This window comes from Trichomycterus rosablanca, chromosome 6 (assembly GCF_030014385.1).
Source record: "Trichomycterus rosablanca isolate fTriRos1 chromosome 6, fTriRos1.hap1, whole genome shotgun sequence".
Lineage (NCBI taxonomy): Eukaryota > Metazoa > Chordata > Actinopteri > Siluriformes > Trichomycteridae > Trichomycterus > Trichomycterus rosablanca.
In genome coordinates, this window is record NC_085993.1 from 43,185,760 (window position 1) to 43,200,729 (window position 14,970).

The 14,970-nt window shown below is 42.3% G+C and overlaps 1 protein-coding gene across 1 annotated transcript in view; it reads right to left on the reverse strand.

Moving 5' to 3' along the window:
* slc4a8 (solute carrier family 4 member 8) overlaps window positions 1-14,970 on the reverse strand; it is a 36,580-nt gene that overhangs the window by 19,260 nt on the left and 2,350 nt on the right. Inside the window, exons 2-5 of the mRNA XM_062998142.1 lie at window positions 2,826-2,907; window positions 2,482-2,643; window positions 969-1,104; window positions 105-265 (exon numbers count right to left, since the gene is read on the reverse strand). Of these exons, the coding sequence (XP_062854212.1) occupies window positions 105-265; window positions 969-1,104; window positions 2,482-2,643; window positions 2,826-2,907 (541 nt within the window). The remainder of the gene's footprint in view (window positions 1-104; window positions 266-968; window positions 1,105-2,481; window positions 2,644-2,825; window positions 2,908-14,970) is intronic.

Consider the following 14,970-nt stretch of genomic DNA (forward strand, 5'->3'; position numbering starts at 1 on the left):
TTTAAGATTGCTTTTAGACAATGTCTATTGTAAAAAAAATCACTATACAAATAAATGTGACCTGACTTGACCCTTCACTGACAACATCACCTAAAAGGACTGACCAGCAATCTCCTCAATGCTGTCCGCTCTCATGTCCAGCAGGACGGTGCCATTAATTATGCAGCTGCGCAGCTCAAACAGGCTATGCAGAGACAGAGTCGCTACATAAGGTTTACTCCATCTCTCCCCTCCGTCCTCAACATCCTCTTCGAATTTTAACCACCTGAAACACACACACACACTGTAAGTGTACTGAATTTCAATTTATATGGTGGCTTATGTGTATTAAAATAGTTATGTGGAATGATTAATTCATATATTTTTGCACTAAATGTCATTTTGTAATATTTATCCCAGATAATTCCTCCCAAATAAGAAACAGATATGATATAGTGATAAATGCCTACATGGAGCATACATGTAACATACAAAAAATGAGATAAAGCAAAAAAGCTCCCAAAAGACTAAAGCAATGGTGGTAAACTTTAGAAAGACACTGAGCTGATTCTTAACTTTAATGGCTCTGTGTTTTTTACTCTGGAGTTTACATTATTCTCATGTACATGAGATAGAAGAGGAAAACCTTTATTGCCAAGTGTTTTTGTTATTTTGTGAATTTAAATGATTTAACCTGATAATTTGGAAAACACTAACCAAACACCTGTCTAAATTCATTGTTTATTTTATAAGCTACACCTACCATAGTCTGGGAATATATGATTACTGACTGTAGCCCATCTGTTGGCCTGTATGCCTATAAGATCTTCACTGACCAGATGATACTTGGGTGGAGGACAAAAAAGGTTGGGGATCGCTGCACTATGCCACCCTGCCACCCACAAAGTAACTGTATAACCAAAATCTGTATTGTATGTGTAGCTTCTAAATGAATCTCTGAATGTATTCTCGTTTGATCTTATACACACCTGGCTGTCTCCTTCCACTCAGCGTCTTTGCCTTCTTTAACACAGATCTCATCCAGCTCAGTAAAGAGTTCATGAGCCACATGCTCCTCATCCTCCTCAGTGCCCAGAATAAACTGTACCCTCTGGGATGGAGTGTCTAAATATGTGAGTAATGAAAAAACACAGATAAACAGAGAGAACAGGCTCTAGTTTGTGTCAAATTGTGTCTTTGTAAAGCTCTACACTTACAAAGACACAATTGCACAATCTTAATCCTTACGGCATAAAAAATATGGTAAAACAAACAAACCATACGCTAATGACAAAGCACACCAATTGCTACCATTAGTAAAGAAACTAATAACAATAGTTCTTAAGGCTAGTGTTTACAATAACCTTTTTATTAATAATATAATTTTATGCTGTACAGTAGACCCTTGACTTACGAATTTAATTGGTTCCAAAGGGCTGTTCTTAAGTTAAAGTGTTCGTTAGTTAAACCTATTTTTCCCATAAGAAATCATGTAAACAGAATTAATCCGTGCCAGACCTCCCAAACCACCCCCTTACCTAACCTTTCTAACACAACAAATGTAATAGATTTGTTCATTTTCTCAGCACTGTGCTTCCTCTGCACATTCTTTGGGGACATTTTAATATAGAATTTTACTAAATATGAAGAAAACACCGAAAAAACACCATCCACTGTCCGAATGTTCACTCACTGAATGTATATAAAGAGAGAGAGACGGTTGGAGTGAACTTGTTCGTGACAGCATGTGTTTCGTGAATTTCTGTTCGTAATCCGAAATTTGTTCGTACGTTAAGTTGAAAAAGATCGTTCGTAACCTGAAATGTTCGTATGGTAAACCGTTCATAACTCAAGGGTCCACTGTATAAGTATTTTCCTTATCTCTTTATCCCATCATGTGTGCATGGGTGTGTGCAGTCTTAACAGTGCTGTAAAAGTATTTGCCCCGTCCTAATGTCCTTTATTTTTGCATAATTGTCACTCAATGGTTTTAGATCCTCCTACAAAATGTAGTTTATGACAGGAACACGTGGAAAAACAAAACACAGTATTATGATTATTAAATGAACTAAAGGAAAACAATAAACCACCCATGTAAAAGGTAACTTAATTCTTTTTGCAATTCTTAAAAGGTTATATTTATGTTAGGATTCAACAGGACTGGCAGTCAACAGTAATAAAGCCTGGGGTATTAAATCTGGTTAATTGGTTACTAAATTGTGGTTAATTGAGTAACTAAAGGAGCGATAACTTCCAGCTGAATGATTTTCCTGTCATTCCTGCCAAATCCCGCCGGCGACCCCTAACGGAAAGAACCCGGAAATGCCGACCCCGTAACTGAAAAACGGGACAAAGGCTGAGGAACAAGAAGAAACTCAGATAGAAAGTTAGAAAATCTGAAGTGCACTTAATTTAAACAAAAGAAATCAGTTCTTGGAAAACACATTTTATCGTGGCACTGTATGTGTGTGTTTGTATGTGTGTGTTTATATGTGTTTTCACCATGTGAGGTGGCAGTAGTGCTTTCAGTATTCTCTGCCTCAGGCGCTAGACTTCCTGTTCTGGCCCGCTCTCTCTTGCGGTGTTTGGAGCTGTGAGCTCTGTGATGACGGTGAGACTGTCTGTCCAGAGGCATCCTCACCCCAACATACAGAGTCCTGTGACCTGAAAACAAAAGAACTCCCTCAGTGTCCTGCTCTGTGTGTGCTGAACCGCTGTGAGCAGCAATAAAACGAGAGATAATTTTATAGAGACGGAAACTTCATCCTGAGCTCTTTAAAATGAAACCAAAGATGAGACAAACAGTTAGTGAAGGTCACACCTGTGTGTGTGAGCGTTATACTCACTCTCCAGCTCTTCTTTCTCATAGTGGATGTTGGATACTGAGCTTGTGCCACCCTGATCCACAACTACCTCCTCACCGGGTCTCTGAGAAAGACACAGTAAAAGTTGTACATTATACATTCAATGGTTTAGCAGTTAGAGATGGTGAATGACCTCTAATTTCAAACTTAACTTTTTAGTGCCAGTGATAGCTCAGTGGTTAAGGTACTGGACTAGTAAACAGAAGGTTGCCGGTTCAAGCCCGGTTCAAGTCCCACCACCACCGAGTTGCCACTATTGGGTCCCTGAGCAAGACCCTTAACCCTCAGTTGCTCATTGTGTTCCACTCATTGTGTAAGTCGCTTTGGATGAAAGTGTCTGCTAAATGCTTAAAATGTAAATGTAGTGGGTGATCCAAATTACCAATGATTAGTTGGTCTTAAGGATGGCCTGTATAAATATGTAATTAAATAAATGTCCACCCATTACAATCTAGTCAATTTCTAACACAGCCATTTAATAACTTGGCTATAAAACATACATTAATTAATATGACATTATTATAATATTATTATGACAGACTTGTTTTGATGGGTCTGATCATTAAGTCTGACCACAATATACATATAAGTCTTACAGATAGACAAGCGTGTCAGACAAAGTATGAGCCCCTATTAAACTCTATGCTCTCACTGAAGGACATTTGCCCAACAGGGGCATCAGCATTTAGTCCCAGGCAAATCACATGACCACACAGGAAAACAGCCAAAGACAGATAAATGAGAAAAGGTAAAAACTGAGTTACCATCATGCCAGCTACTCAATCCACCAGCATGTGATATCCCAAGTTCTTGAAAAAATGCAATCTGTGGTGTCCAACCATCACGTTGCTTCTAAAGGAAGCTCACACATCAAGGGTGGTTACCACTGGTATCATTAATTAATACCATTAATTAATATAACAACAAGGGCTTAGTTTTATTCAGTTGTACCGACAAAAACATCAGAACACACAACACTATAAAAACTGTTTTGTGGAGCCCTGGCTTTTGAAGCACAAGCATCCCTGTGAGTTTGCAATGTTTACTCATTTATAATTTAGTAAAGAACTTAAGCATAAGTAGTCTGACAAGATAAAAAGATAAAAATTTTACAGTTTAGACATAAAACCAGACCAGTAAGTAGGGAAGAAATATTATATTTTCCTACACAATAATACGACTGGAAAATTCTTATTTTTGGAGTATCATCTACAAGGGGAATGACGGCTGTTTCATAAAAATATAAATAATGTAATAATAATAATAACAATCATTTTAAAACAGCCTGGACAAGTCACCAGTCCATCACATCCATACACACACTCATTAGGGCAAGACTTGGTCTCTAATTGGTCTGACTGCATGTCTTTGAACTTGTGGGAGGAAACCAGAGCACCCTAAGCAAACCTAAGCAGACATAGGAAGAACATGCAAACTCCACACAGAAAGGACACTGGCTACCTGGCTGGGAAAATGAACCCAGGCCCTACTTGATGTGAGGCGATAGTGCTACCCACTGTGCCACCATGCCATCATCATCATCATTATTAGAACTATTATTAATATTAGTACATAGCAATTATTTGCTATTATTTATAGCAATTATTTATTATTGTTTACTACTATCAATATACTACTACTAATAATAATAATAACAACAATAAATGCTGTGTAGGTGGGTGCCTCAGGCGTCTTGTGACAAAGCCGATTTTGCTGCAAATGAGCCAATTAGATTCAGTAAACTATCAATAGCTTAGACAAGTATTAGTTTAGTGTGTTTAAAAAAGAACTTTGAACCAACTGAGTAGGGATTGCTAGACAGAATTAACATCTTGCTTCAAAACAATTGGGTAAATATTTATTGTGCTGTAAGCAAATGCTGTTCCATCCATGTTACTCCAAACACAATTTACAAGGCACTTTAAAAAGTCGACACTACCCAGATAATTAAATGCTAGGTTTTAAAGCAGAACTTTCTACTGGATAGGTATAAGAAAATATAATTAAATATCTCTCTTAAATGGCTATTGTTGATTGCAACAGTAATTGTGAAACACTGAGAGGTTAGATTAAGTGGCTACAGAGCTATGGGAGCATTTGGCATTTTCTATCGCTTTCATTTCATGCACAGTGAAAAGCATCTGCAGGAAACACTGCAGGAACACGCTGTTGGTTCAACTGTTAGGGAGGTGGATATGATTTATTAATGGGGGAAGGGAGGAAGGATGTTGACACAGCAAATATATTTAATTACCTGTGCCTGCTAAAAGGAAAATGTTGCGAGTATTTTATTACAATTAAATTTAGAACAGACTGGACCAAGCTTTGTAATGCTTATGAGGGTTGAGATAGAAATTATGTATTAAGCTAAAATGAATAGAAATGAAATAAATACTGAAATAATTCTGCATGATAGTGTGTATTTTCTCTGGTGTCCTCTCACCTCCTAAAACATGCAAAGGATGAACTGGATTGCTCCTAACTGTGTAAGTGTGTGTTGCTGCAAAGTTAGTCATATTATTCCCCTTATATAAATGATTTATTACAACTGTTAGCAATTGTTGTGACTGAAACACATACATTTAAAAATGAGAAGGCGTGTCCCAATACTTTTGTCCATATAGTGTACTTTTGTATCAAATATACACAGATAAGGCATAACTTTATGACCACCTTTCTAATTTTGTGTTGGTTTCCCTTTTGCTGCCGGCTATGCAGCCCCATACGCAACAAACTGTGATGCACTGTGTATTCTAACACCTTTCTTTCAGAACCAGTATTAACTTCTTCAGCAATTTGAGCTACAGTCGACTCCCCACGTGCATCAGTGAGCCTTGGCCGCCCATGACCCTGTCACCGGTTTACCACTGTTTTTTCATGGACCACTTTTGATAGATACTGACCACTGCAGACCGGAACACCCCACAAGAGCTGCAGTTTTGGAGATGCTCTGACCCAGTCGTCTAGCCATCACAATCTGGCCCTTGTCAAACTCGCTCAAATCCTTACGCTTGCCCATTTTTCCTGCTTTCAACACATTTTGAGGATAAAATATTCACTTGCTGCCTAATGTATCCCACCCACTAACAGGTGTCGTGATGAAGAGATAATCAGTGTTATTCACTTCACCTGTCAGTGGTCATAATGTTATACCTGGTCAGCGTAAGCATAATGTTAACACAACAAATCTTTATAAATCTTCTATTTAATTTGACAGAGAGCTCTTGGTTACTTTACTCTCATGCAAATTTGTGTCATGTGCTTAAGGGCACTCATGCATATAAATCTGGGATGGTTAACCAAACAAAACAGAGGTTAAACAGGAGTAAAACTTTAAACCTTTTATAACCACGGGAATCAGCCTCACTGTACTTGTATGTATACACCTTGAACTTTACCTGTAGGGTTCTGTTTGGCATATGTGTGTTAAATGGCATGGAATAATCTACACTGCATTAAAACATTACAGAGTTTATTGGTAGTCTCACCATATCTCATTCAGTTCCACTGTAATGAGTTTCTTACTTACAGTTTATAGAACAGGTCATTCATTCGTTTATTTATTGTCTGTTTTTCCATCACTTTATCCTGGTCAGGGTCACGGTAGGTCTTATTCATTGGGCAAAAAGTACGACACACCACAGACAGGTCGCCAGTCTATCACAGGGCAGACACACACGCTCACGCTTAGGTCAACTTAGTAGCTCTAATAGGCCTGACTGCATGTCTTTGGACTTGTGGGAGGAAACCTGTGCAACCTGCAGAAACCTTCATGGACACAGGGACACAGGGAGAACATGCAAACTCCACTTAGAAGGGCGCCCAGGTGGCGCAGCAGGATATTCCGCTAGCACACCAGCACCAAGATTCTGAATTCCTCTGTCCAAAACTCGGCGTTGCCAACGGTCGGCTGGGCACCATCTAGCAGGCATAATTGGCCTGCAGCAGACACGTTTCTGCTAGGGTGGGATGACCGGACTACTTCTATAAAAACGCTGTGTAAGGACGCTGAATGGCAGATAGAGAGGTGCCTGTGCAGGGTGCATAGATGAAAAAGGGTTTCACAAAGGGCTGTGCGCAGATCAGAGGAGGTGTGAGCGGCAATATACCCACCTTGACTGTAATCTGAGCAAATTGACTATGCTAACTTGGAGAAAATGGGAGAAAATGCATAAATAAAATAGAGAAAAAAAATACTCCACACAGAAATGACCCTGGCCATCTGGCTGGGGAATCGAACAGAGGCCCTTCTTGCTATGAGGCGACTGTCCTACCCAATGTGCTATTCTGCCAAAACATAATAAACAAATAGTGCCGAATGAGGCAAACAACCACCAACTACTAGTTCTTTGATTGTAGGTAAGCACTTTATCCTGATCAGATCCAGAGTGGGTTCACCGTGAATAGAACAGCAGTCAAGTACATGGCATCACACACTCACTTCTTCATTTATACTCACACACTAATGTTCATGTCCTTGTATTTACCTATAGTTCTATTTTTGGGAAGGAAACAAGAGTACTAGGGGGGAGATTTAACCTTGGTTCCTGGAGCAGTCGTAACCACTAGGTTAAACACCCTTATGTAGAACTTAATTATGTAGAACTGTGTTTCTGCATGCACCCATAGCTGCATTCACAGTGTTCTATACAGCCAGCCATGTGTGTAAAAACGTGCATTAGAGCCAATATGTCCATAAACCATTTCATTCTGTCCTCTTGTCCTTTAAAATCACCAATATAGCCAAAGGCACTCTATCCCTCTCTCACTTTCTCTCTTTCTGCTTGTCTCTCTTTCTAACACATTGCTTTGACAGTTGTTTACTGATCCAGACGCAAGTGACTGACTGGCTGTCACTTTCAGACACTTTCCTCACCCCAAAAATAGTGGCAGAAACTGTTTTAGGCTCAAATGAATTCGGTTCCTCAGCATGCAGCTTTTTAGCACAGCAAGCTTTAAGGTCATGGTAATGTAACACTCACCAGACTGTGGCCAGCGTCACACATGTTCCAGCTGATTCTAATTCATGACAGACTTGTTTTGGTGGGTCTGATCATTAAGTCTGACCATAATAGACATCTAAGTCTTACAGACAGACAAGAGTGTAAGACAAAGTATGAGCCATTAAACTATATGCCCTCACTCAAGGACATTTGCCCAACAGGGGCATCAGCATTTAGTCCCAGGCAAATCACATGACCACACAGGAAAACAGCAAAAGACAGATAAATGAGAAAAGGTCAAAACTGAGTCAAAACCACCATGCCAGCTACTCAGTCCACCTGCATGTGATATCCCAAGTTCTTGAAAAAATGCAATCTGTGGTGTCCACCCATCACGCTGCTTTTAAAGGCAGCTCACACATCAAAGGTGGTTACCACTGGCTGAGAGGAGCTGTAACACTGACTGAGTGGCCAATAATGAATATCAAAGAATATCTGCATAAGAAATGACGGAAACAAAAGTACCAGCCTTGAAGGACATAATGTTTTTAAAAGCACTCAAACACAACACAACACAACACAGTACAATATGCCAGCGGCAAGGTAACCAATGAAGCCAGTATTTAAAGATCTCTACCAGCTGCAGTGAGGTAATGCTGATATAGCGCAGAGACTGCCTGATTAAAGGAACCACCACTGTCATTCATCTGTACCTCCATGCCCCCTGCTGGCCATTATGGCATGGAAGGTAAGCATGATTCTGTAACCCACACCCAGTGCAGATCTTCATAGTAGGTGTGCTCATTACACCTTCACCTATTATTATAAATATTATTATGTTCCTGTCTGTCTTCATTTCTGGTGACTCTTGGACATACTTTTGTGAAAGCATAGAACGGACTTAAATATCAATATCTAATATCTAAAAACAATCTAATATTTCCAGTAGCCTTAAACCCCCTGCTCAGACACTAGACCACTGCTTATAATGCCTTTTATAGTCACTGTTTTTTAAATAACTGTGCAACCGTTTGGGCCCACTTTGTTGTTACAAAATGCTATTAACTTTAGTAAGACTGCTGGCAATAATTCCGTACGATTTAAGTAATCAAACTGTGGCCAAGGTGTGCCCATGTGTGTGTATATGTCCTGGGTATTTTCTAATATGTCTTCATTTAAGACTGCTCTTTTGCTGACTGCCTCCAACACTCCATCCACTAAGAATAAAACTGGGCAACATTACTATGGCAACATTCATGATGACCGATTAGGCCCTTGAATACACTGATTTTAGTTTCTAAGCAGTCCTTTCACAAAATGTAATAGAGATGTGATTTAAGCAGTGTTAAAGGGAGCAGTAACCGTGTGTGAAATAAAAATGATAAGAACATACAGTAGGGCTAAACTAAACCAAATAATGAGACAAACAGATAAGGCAAAGTAACCATGGTTAAAATTATAGGGGGATTGAAAGGGGGGTCTGACCTTTGAATTAATACTTGGACCCCTTAAAAAACAAAAGCTCTGGAAGGTTGTTAGTGAGGTTGTTAGGTAACTGTAACTTCAGGCAAAACTAGCTGATGTTTCCTCAATATGCAGTTGACACAATCTGATTCAGAAACTCAGACAGCAATAAAGTGTATTTAAAAATCTAGACAGCTACTTACATTAACATACAGTGCCTTCTCTGACTTGCGCAACAGCAACCTTAATGAGGACATGACCAGTAATGGGACCAATAAAGTTAACCCCCTTACTCCTTCCCTATTGTAGTTGTACAGTATAGTTCACAATGAGAGAAACATAAACTCACTGGTTGTGATGAATAATCCTATATCAGAAACACTGGGCAAAAGACAGGAACAACGCCTGGACAGACAAACAATCCATCACATGCTCAATCAATCATTTTTACCCATGGGTAATTAGAGAAGGGAAGTCAAATCAATCAATCAATAATCTGTGACCCATTTGATACAAAATGAAATAAATGTAACAATTTTGTTTTTCTTAAGAATTTGTAATACTGAGACCAGTAGCACAATGAGGGTGGTCACTTATATATCCCTGAAGAGGAGGACCAAAAAGGGGGTACATGTTATTGGCCAGATATCTGTGGTACATATCTGTAGCAGTGGAGATTTCTCTAAGACTGCAAGGGACGCTCAGCTTCCCCTAAAATGTCAAAAATTAAATGGTCAAATATGTACAGTAGTGTTAACGTTTCATTGACTACAAATGTGTTAGAACACGTTCATCTCGAAGACGAGTTCGTTCAGAATCAGCTACTTATCACAAATCGACTGACTCGATTTTGTTAACTACCGGCGCGTCAATGCATTTGCCCGTAGAAGCTGAGCGTCTATTGACTTCAATGGGGCTGCATGGAAAAGTTTTTTTCATTGCTTCGAAACTCGCCGGTTATTGGATAAATGCCACGATTTTGTCCCGCCCCCGGTCTCTGGGGGTGAATGGAGCTGTGGGCGGGTCTGGACGCTGAGCTTCTGCAAGATGATTGGAGGATCAGTCGAAAGGCTGAATCCCGTTTTGATTGACAGCTATTTTGAGCTCTACACTATCACTTAATCACTGGGAGCTTCAGTCCCGTCGCGGATTTTGCGAGTGAAGTCGAATGACAAACTGCATGTTATGATGTGGGGAGGAAGGACCCAGGGATGCGGAGGTTTTAACTAAAAAGGGTTTTTATTTACAAAATCATAAACATAATATACATAAAATAAAAGGAATAACAATAACAAAAAACACTTCGGGGAATCCCGAAGGCAGCCGGACGTCGAGGGCTGAAAAGGAACAAAAAAACATACAAAAGAAAAGGGGAAGCGCGAGGCGCGAACCCAGGACTCTTGCCTCCCGACCGGGAGCTTTAACAGCCTGCCACAGCGGCGCTAGTGGCAGACTCGCTCCCGGCGCTATTGAAGCAAAGAGTGGGTTCGCGAGATGGACCACCTCGCGCTGTTGGCCGAAGAAGGGGGGGTAACACCGACAATAGCTGCGTGGCATGGCGCTTTCCAGCAACTAATGCTGGCTAGAGCCATGCCAGCTACCGGGTGTGATCGATTTGCGGGTTTCAAAAGTTAATGACAAAGGCGCTGTCACCAGCCAAGGTGGCTGGGAAGTGGCCATTTGCTCCTGCGCTCCAGAGGGCGGAACGTGACGCTGTCACCAGCGGTAGCTGGGAGGGGGTCACGTTCCTCTGGGCGCAGTCATGGGGTCTCTAGGTGGCGGCGGCACGGCGGCTCGACGGCAGCGGCCCGACGGCGACCTGAGAGCGGCCACCAGGCGGCGGCGGCGGCACGACAGCTGCGGCACTATGGCGGCAGCTTGGCGGCGGCGGCGGCGTGGTGGCGCCCACTAGCGGTGGCCCGGCGGCAGCGGCACGGCGGCGGCGGCACAGTGCGGCGGCACAACCTAAAGATAAAAAAAAAACAATAAACATAAAAGGACACCGCAGTGTCAAACAAACTCAAAGAAAGAAAAAAGAAACAGCCAACAAGAGCAGAAGGTGCGACGGCTACAGCTCTGCACCTATCCCTTAAATAAGGGAAGGCACAGGTGTAGCCACTTCGCCCTAACGAGCTGGCCAGGTAATAAAAGGCACAGCTCGTTTCTGCTCTGTAAGGCCTGTGGCATCAGGGAGAGATGGTACATTCCCCTGATGCCACAGAGCCTAACAGTACCCCCTTCTTAAGGAGACCTCTCCTGAGGTCTCCAGCCGGCGGTCCCGTCCCCACCAGTGGCTAAAAGCCACTGGGGGAGTGCCCCCCCAAAAAAATCTTTGGGAGAGGACGGGGTCCTCCGCTGGGTCCAGTAATGGTCGCACCTTGCTGTTATGATGTGGGGAGGAAGGACCCAGGGATGCGGAGGTTTTAACTAAAAAGGGTTTTTATTTACAAAATCATAAACATAATATACATAAAATAAAAGGAATAACAATAACAAAAAACACTTCGGGGAATCCCGAAGGCAGCCGGACGTCGAGGGCTGAAAAGGAACAAAAAAACATACAAAAGAAAAGGGGAAGCGCGAGGCGCGAACCCAGGACTCTTGCCTCCCGACCGGGAGCTTTAACAGCCTGCCACAGCGGCGCTAGTGGCAGACTCGCTCCCGGCGCTATTGAAGCAAAGAGTGGGTTCGCGAGATGGACCACCTCGCGCTGTTGGCCGAAGAAGGGGGGGTAACACCGACAATAGCTGCGTGGCATGGCGCTTTCCAGCAACTAATGCTGGCTAGAGCCATGCCAGCTACCGGGTGTGATCGATTTGCGGGTTTCAAAAGTTAATGACAAAGGCGCTGTCACCAGCCAAGGTGGCTGGGAAGTGGCCATTTGCTCCTGCGCTCCAGAGGGCGGAACGTGACGCTGTCACCAGCGGTAGCTGGGAGGGGGTCACGTTCCTCTGGGCGCAGTCATGGGGTCTCTAGGTGGCGGCGGCACGGCGGCTCGACGGCTCGGCGGCAGCGGCCCGACGGCGACCTGAGAGCGGCCACCAGGCGGCGGCGGCGGCACGACAGCTGCGGCACTATGGCGGCAGCTTGGCGGCGGCGGCGGCGTGGTGGCGCCCACTAGCGGTGGCCCGGCGGCAGCGGCACGGCGGCGGCGGCACAGTGCGGCGGCACAACCTAAAGATAAAAAAAAAACAATAAACATAAAAGGACACCGCAGTGTCAAACAAACTCAAAGAAAGAAAAAAGAAACAGCCAACAAGAGCAGAAGGTGCGACGGCTACAGCTCTGCACCTATCCCTTAAATAAGGGAAGGCACAGGTGTAGCCACTTCGCCCTAACGAGCTGGCCAGGTAATAAAAGGCACAGCTCGTTTCTGCTCTGTAAGGCCTGTGGCATCAGGGAGAGATGGTACATTCCCCTGATGCCACAGAGCCTAACACTGCAACCCCTTTCTTGGTATTTGCTTGGTGAAATTACTTGACTCATAGTATTTGTTTTTTAGGACACTGGTCAAGTCCCTGGAAAAGACGCCTACTTGGTACGATAGGATCACAGGCCATTTTCTTGAAAAGGAACGGAGGGCAGAATTTATGTATAAATAAATTTACAAATTTTATGATGTAAGCCGACAATGAGCTTCCCCTCTTTGAAAGACCAGCAGCCGCCACTGATCTGTAGCCCTTTCTGAGTTTCACACACAGATAAAGATCATGTACAAGACTGTGCTTAATGGCTATTATGCTTTTGCTGTGGTATTAAATTTTCACAGATAATTATCAAATTTTACTGGTACCAGCTTTGCAATTTACATGGAATAATTTTTAGCATCAAGCCAGATACACTGATCAGTCATAACACTAAACCTTGTTTCTACACTCACTGTCCATTTTATCAGCTCCATTTACCATATAGAAGCATCTTGTAGTTCTACAATTACTGACTGTAGTCCATCCGTTTCTCTACATACTTTGTTAGCTCCCTTTTGTGCTGTTCTTCAGTGGTCAGGACTCTCCCAGGACCACTACAGAGCAGGTATTATTTAGGGGGTGGGTCATTCTCAGCACTGCAGTGACACTGACATGGTGGTGGTGTGTTAGTGTGTGTTGTGCTGGTATGAGTGGATAAGACACAGCAGCGCTGCTGGAGTTTTTAAACACTTCACTGTCACTGCTGGACTGAGAATAGTCCACCAACCAAAAATATATCCAGCCAATAGTGCCCCAAAGGCAGCGTCCTGTGACCACTGATGAAGGTCTAGAAGATGACCAACTCAAACAGCAGCAATAGATGAGCGATTGTCTCTGACTTTACATCTACAAGGTGGACCAACTAGGTAGGAGTATCTAATAGAGTGGACAGTGAGTGGACACGGTATTTAAAAACTCCAGCAGCGCTGCTGTGTCTGATCCACTCATACCAGCACACCACACACTAACACACCACCACCATGTCGGTGTCACTGCAGTGCTGAGGATGATTCATCACCTAAATAATACCTGCTCTGTGGTGGTTCTGTGGGGGTCCTGACCATTGAAGAACAGGGTGAAATTAATCTTAAAAAGCATGCAAAGAAATAGATGGACTACTGTCAGTAATTGTAGAACTACAAAGTGCTTCTATATGGTAAGTGGAGCTGATAAAATGGACAGTGAGTGTAGAAACAAGGAGGTGGTTTTAATGTTATGGCTGATCGGTGTATATGAACAGCATAACAGACATATAGGCAACATGACAAGCTTTCCATGTTTAGTAACCAAAGGTAGGATGCTTCAGATTTGATGAACCGAAACTATCACTTAAAATTGAACTTTAAGGCCAGTCAGGAAATGTTAATGAATTCTCCAACCAAATGTGTTTGCAAATTAAGCTCTAAAAATCCAAACTTTGCATGAATACCACAAAACCTTAGGTACAGCTAAAAACCAGAATGATTTTTGACTGTATTGCTCGCATGTATAAAAGTTGAAACTACATAAGATCAGCTTTTATGAAACTCACTTATGTTCATGGAAACTATTAGGTTGGTCACTGAGGCTTGTAGTTTTAAAGTCTCATGTGCTGTTTTTTTGAGCTGGATGTTACAAGGCACATACACATTAAAGTACACACATCATTAAAGATATAATCAGAATGCAATTAAGGTGCAATGTGCCACACACAGAGAGGCCTGTGGTCTGGGGGGCCTGTGTGTTTGTGTTTTTTACACCAAAAGAGAACCCTATATACTTAAAAATTCAAATACAATAAAAACTCAAATACTGTCAACTCATAAGTACCTATTCCTTTGTTTTGTACATGGGTGAGACATTTGCCTGATGTTACAGCCTAATCTAGGGGTTTCCAACCTGTGGCCCAAAGCAAATGGGGTGTGGCCTGCACAAATATTGTAGAGGCAAATCTCATCACAGACAGTGGCCAGCGAGCAAAATCAAACTCCGGTTTTAAGGACCCATGTTGCTGTGTGGCACCCACTTTTCCGTCTGTGACACTGTGCCATGGAGTCAGTATTTAATATGCGACATTCATATATTCTTTAGTGGGAAATGTGTAACTAACCTCATGCTAGATATTTGGTTTGAACCTCACCTCCGGCCACTGTTTGTAAAAGGTTTTGCATATTGGTGACGCCCTGTCCAGGATGTATTTTATACTTGCAACACTGTTCAGAATATAGTAGTAACAAAATGACAATTTTCTGCCATCTCCTGACAGCATGCCAG